This window comes from Hipposideros armiger, unplaced genomic scaffold (assembly GCF_001890085.2).
Source record: "Hipposideros armiger isolate ML-2016 unplaced genomic scaffold, ASM189008v1 scaffold_1111, whole genome shotgun sequence".
NCBI lineage: Eukaryota > Metazoa > Chordata > Mammalia > Chiroptera > Hipposideridae > Hipposideros > Hipposideros armiger.
The window spans coordinates 236,674-242,401 of NW_017732461.1; the positions used below are offsets into that span (position 1 = coordinate 236,674).

Genomic DNA, 5,728 nt, shown 5'->3' on the forward strand with positions numbered 1-5,728 from the left:
TGCAGCAGCCTCTCAACTGTTCTCCCTGCCCTCAGCCCCATTCCTCTCCAATCTGTTCTCTCTGAAGCCGAAAGGTCTTTCTAAAACAAGAAGCCAGTCACATCTGTGCTCTGCCTAGAACCTTTTAATGACCAGAGCTACTCAACCTGACCTATGAGACAATGCCTGCCTCTCCAGCCGCTTCACACTCTCACCAGACATACTTTTCCCAATACCTAAAATGTCCCATGCTGCCTTTAGCCTCTTGGCTTTTATACATTTTCTCTTTTTTATCTATAAACATTCTCCTCTCTCCCCATCTCCATTCACCTGGTTTATTCCTTCCCTCCTTTAGGTTTTGGTTTGAGCATCATCCCCTTTGAAAAATCTTCACTGACCCCTTAGATTTGGGCTAATTTCCTCTGCTATTTGTTCTTGTAGTTACTTCTATGTCCTTCATTATAATAGTACTCACCATACTTAACAGGTAGGGCTTGTTTCATTCTCTGTAGCCCTCTCTTCCTTACCTGTCTCCCACCTTCCTGCCAAGTAATGTATGGAACTTAGGCTTATCAAGAATTTCCCAGCAATGGCTCTGGATAATTTAATTGATATGAGAATGACATTAATTGGGTCTAGTAGCACTAGCTGAAAACACTGCTTATAGATACGGTTAGGATTTCATGGGTGGAAATGCCCTAAAGAGTAGAGTTGACAGACATTCTGTATATACAGGCCATGTCCTTATTTCATGGTTTTGTTCTGCTTCCTGTATTGGCTTTCTCAAGACACCCTCAATGTCCTTAATTCAGCCATTTTTTTCCCCAATAAATTATAAAAATTCAGCAGTTTGAGCTATTAATCAAATTTATCTGGGCATTCTATACTTCTATTTGCTAATTGTGGTGGCCCTACTAAGGAGTCATTCAACCCCTACAACCTTCCATGCTTCACCCTGCTCTATATTGTCTCTGCCAAGACAAGGGATCACCTAGGCCAGTGGACACTTCTGGTTCCAGAAATTTCCTGACGCTCAACACCAGCTGCCTTCACCTGCTGCCCTAGCATCACTCTCTGAGATCATAGAGAACACATATTAATTCTTTTTCCTTAAAGAAGTACAACTATTGAATTCACTTTGTTGAAGGCCACCTCATGTTATAGACTCTTAACAAGCTTTCTGTGAGCTAAAACCAATTGTGTGCTGGTAACTAGATCTAATAAAGCAAAAATCAAGAAATAGAACTCTAATGTTTGGCACATGCTGATTTCTGTGGTGGAATACCCCAGCCATAACACCATGACCAATTTCAAAGTGCCGAAACTAAGTCATTGAACTCAGGGTTGGGAAGCACGCGTTCCACTCTTGAGGTCTTCTCCAGCTGGCTCCAGCACACCAGTCCCTACATTTTCTTTTTATTAACATACTCTGCTACTTAATTGTATTTCAATCTATTTGGGTCTGGAATTGTTGATAGTGGTGTTTTGAGGAAAAGATGTATACAAACATATTACAGGTAGAGATGATAAGAGGTGATGGATTAGCCGTGGAGGATGAAGGAGCAGGTGGGGTCAAACATAACTCCCAGGTTACTGGGTATTGCTGCTTACCAGTTTAGAAAAGAGTAGGTTCAGGGAGGAAAGGTAACTAATTTATATACTCATTGAGCAAATATTCATTGAGCACCAATCCGTGCCAGGCACAGGCACTTCTAGATGCTGAGGACAGATATATAATAGCAGAGAACACAACACATAGAATCTTTGCTCTTGTGGAGATGACATTTGATCTCATTAGAATTGGCTTCTTGAAGGGGACCTGTGGGAATCTCTTCGAATCCTGAATCTTCTGCCGAGTAACTCCCCTATCCTTTCCAGCTTCAAGCCACTAGGACATTTGATCAATGTCTTCCTAGTACCTTGTACCACACCATTAGAAAACACCTTCCAAACTGATTGCAGATGGTTCAGTTGTCACCTCCTGCAGGAAGCCTTCTCTGATATTCCTTACAACCTCCCTCCCTCCAAGTCCTGTTAACTCTTATTCCCATAGCAACCCTTGTAGTCATAAGACATAAACCCTTGTTATTCTGTGTAATATGTGTCTCTTTACGTCCCCACTAAATTGTAAAATTTCCCAAGGGTGTTTTCTTAGCACGTTTTACCTTAAATAGATAAAACAGAGCTGTCCATCACCTTAGCCTTTATCTGAAGTAATAAAGTCCAAACTAAATACATTTTTTAGTGTAAAATGTTAATTAAAGCCAATCGAATCATTTTACTTTATATGTTTTTCCTCCTGCTACATTAAAATAAAACCCCAAAACAAAAATAGAGTCCCCAAAATCTGTCCTTCAGTAATTTTATTATAATTAAACACACACACACCTTTTAAAAAATTCATTATAATAAAAGTGATGGTTTTGAACTCCCTAATTATGACTTTATTCACTATTTTACATTTGGCTCACCTCTGGAGGAAACTTAACATGCATGGAGGATAAAGAATAATTAGATGATGGCCCCAAGGCCAAATATTTACTTGGGAAGAAATAATACAAATAAACATATCAATCGATGTCTTGTGTCAGTCATCCCATGACCAACTAAGAACGGGAATGGTCTTGCTCTAGACTCTGGCATCCAGTAGAAACCATCGCTAGAAACCACCTCATCATTAGCCGTAATGGGAACGTAGCATGTTGTTCTCTAGACGTGTTGCATCTGCCACATGGTAAATTTACAGGACTCTAAGGAGTCGTCATTGGAACATGATTTCTTCTTATATAGTGAGTAGTTTCAGCAGGACCTGTAAGTGCTTAAGTTTGTCTGAAGATACCAGGATCAAAGCCTTATGCATTGCTGTTGTCCTCAGGAGAGCCACACTCTCAACATTCCAATAAGTTTTGATCTTGGAGGCATTCGGGCCATTCTTACATTTGTAAATTTGTTCCAGTCTCATATGCGTCATCATACTGCCTCTCTTAAATCAACTTCATTTTTTAACATCTCTTACCGTTGGAGCTTCAAGAGAAACTCCGCTCAGGTGGGGCCCCCATCTCTGATGTGTGCTGCCTGAATATCTTGCTCTCGTCAGATTACTTATTTATTATGATGTATGTACTCCAAGAGCTGCCATATGAATTATACACAGCTAAGTTTCCTGGCAAGTTTGCCTTTGGTTCCTTTAAAAGTAACATGAATTTTCTAGATACAAACAAGTATTTATTTTTCAGCTCTGCCACCCAATACATTTTAACAGGAATATGAAAAGATAGGACCAGTGTCCCATGTGGATGGTTTCTCCAGACTGCTCCACCGTATCTCATCTCCTTGCTTTTCCTTGTGAGAAGGCTGGCTCTAATGGGTAAGTTGGTCCTTTGCCCGTTAGCCTAGGATTAAAATCTTTGCTTCTTTGCTCTCACCTAGTTTTTTGCATTTTGTTTGAAATTTGTTTCACTTCAGACACTTGAAGAACAGCCTCATTCAATTCTGTGCAAATGAAATCTGGGCGTCTTTAAGCAACAAAAGGTGCTATGTGGTCAGTCACATAGCTCATGGCAGCCCCATGAGCTTTGACCAAAGTTTTATCTCTGATTATATTTTGGCACTGATGCCCTTTTATATCAACACTGAAAAAACCAAGTCCATGTTTATGGCAAGTGGGGGCAGGGACAACTGGAGAGGTAGGAGTTGCCTGAAATTGGGGTCCCCAGAACATGCAATTATCACCCAAAACCCATTTCTTTCAAAGCTGGGGGTAACAGCCAAGTTATTCTCACAGCACCCCTTCACCCCCCCCCACCCCCGAGAAAGGGTGCTCTGCCCTTTCTGCAGGGCTCTGCATACACCCTAATCCAAAACGTCCTTAGTACCTTGGTGGCTGCTTGTGATCATACACTCGGAGTGCCAGTCTCGGGGGATCACAGAGGCAACCAGCTCAGTAAACTTCATCAGAGGACAGCTGGGGGTGCAGCCTGGCAGCGTGAGAGGATGTGGCTCGTGCTGAGTCTCATTCCGATAGTACATCTCTATGAAGTACTTCCTGGGGGAGGAAAGTGGGGAAAGAGATCCCTGTCAGTTCTGTGTTGTTGAACGGCCACTAAATGTCCTTCCACCTGGCCTGTAACACATCAGCTGAGGGACTAGTGGGATATGTATGGGAATGAGTAGATTTTAGCCAATTTCCGGGTGGGAATGGGGAGGTTGGGGCCGGCAGGCCAGATGCAGAGGGTGGAAATGGGAAAGCTGGTTTGTTAGATAGCCTGGGACATAGGAGCGGGGAACCAGGATACTTAATCAGAGAAGACACTGAAAGGCAATGGGTGAAGGGATTGGGGGTGATTTGATGTCTTTCAGTAGGAAGTGGGGGGTAGCTGGGGTTTCTTGCTGCTGTTTTCTCCATTTTATCCTTTCCATTGGCTCCTTCCTTTTCTCTCTTGACCTCTCTCAGTATTTTTAGATATTTCCTTTGAATGAATCTATCCTGCCTCTCCTTAACCAGGCTACAAACATGGAACTGAATAATATATAACATACGTGCTTGAATGTATAGCAAAGACTTTATCAAAATTATACCTCAGAAAGATGGGGTGGATGTATATTCAAGTCCTTATATTCTCTCATATTAAGGAGGCCTCTCTTAATACTTTATTTCAAAAAAAAAGGTACTGTTTGGGGAAGGTCCATCGGCCTAAACCAATCTCAGTAAAACTAGTCTGAGGTGTTTGTGGAAGTCATTTGCCAAAGAGGCAGGAGAGAAATTCAAGAGGGATTTAGTGATTTTTCTTGAGGTAGTGAGTAACCTCACAACTGCCACTTTTGGATGTTATAAACAAGACTTTTAAAATATCACTTTAAAAAGCCATATAAACGGTAGTAACTACGAATAGTCACTTATAAGATATGTTTTTAAAAACTTCCCTAATATTATGTGGATACCTTTTTTTTTTAGTCCCTAGAATTTATTATTCTGTAGCTAGACAATGCCAGATACAACATATAGAAAGCTACGATAGAAAACTGCATGCAGAGGGCAAGTTTTCTGTTCCTCCATCAGTCAGACCCTCCATCCAGCCATAGCAGCTAGCACCATATTTTGGACTTAACAGATATTTAGTACATGTTTACTCAAAGGAACTAAATTCAAGAAGTAAATAATCTGGTTTTGGAAAAATATATATATCTATACACACACATACATACACACATAGAACAGGCAAATTAATGTCATACAAGAGTACCATATACCAATTTAGATATACATAAACACCCAATGCTTCTTTTGCATACAATTTGTTTCTTCCTCATTCCAACATACCCACTAAAATACTCAGTAAATACTAACAAGAACATTTGAACAATGTGAAAAAAATCAAAGGCACTTATTTCCTATATAATTTCTAAACATATTTCACTATTCTGGATGAGCCAGAAGGCAGTGTGATATATTTAAGTGACAGCTCATGACTCAACTTTCTTTAAAAAGAAAAGAAAAGAAAAGAAAAAAGCAGTAATAGAAACTGAGAACTTTGATGTGTTTTGGCTTTCTTTCATCCTAATATAATGAAATGTTGTCCATCGCTAATGATGAGGTTCTTTGTGTCTGCACACTTAATTGTCATCACTGCCAGGATGGAGGAGTCCATCAAATAAATTTGCCATAGTTTGTTGAAATTAGAGCCATCATACTTGAAAAGCTTTGCTTTCAGAAAATTTTTACTCTGTGTTCTGTATAAACTATGAAACA

The 5,728-nt window shown here is 40.2% G+C and overlaps 1 protein-coding gene across 1 annotated transcript in view; it reads right to left on the reverse strand.

Moving 5' to 3' along the window:
- Window positions 1-2,336: 2,336 nt before the first annotated feature.
- Window positions 2,337-5,728, reverse strand: part of ACP3 (acid phosphatase 3) — a 47,763-nt gene continuing 44,371 nt past the window's right edge. Inside the window, exons 10-11 of the mRNA XM_019632252.1 lie at window positions 3,855-4,024; window positions 2,337-3,339 (exon numbers count right to left, since the gene is read on the reverse strand). Of these exons, the coding sequence (XP_019487797.1) occupies window positions 3,305-3,339; window positions 3,855-4,024 (205 nt within the window). The 3' untranslated portion in view covers window positions 2,337-3,304. The remainder of the gene's footprint in view (window positions 3,340-3,854; window positions 4,025-5,728) is intronic.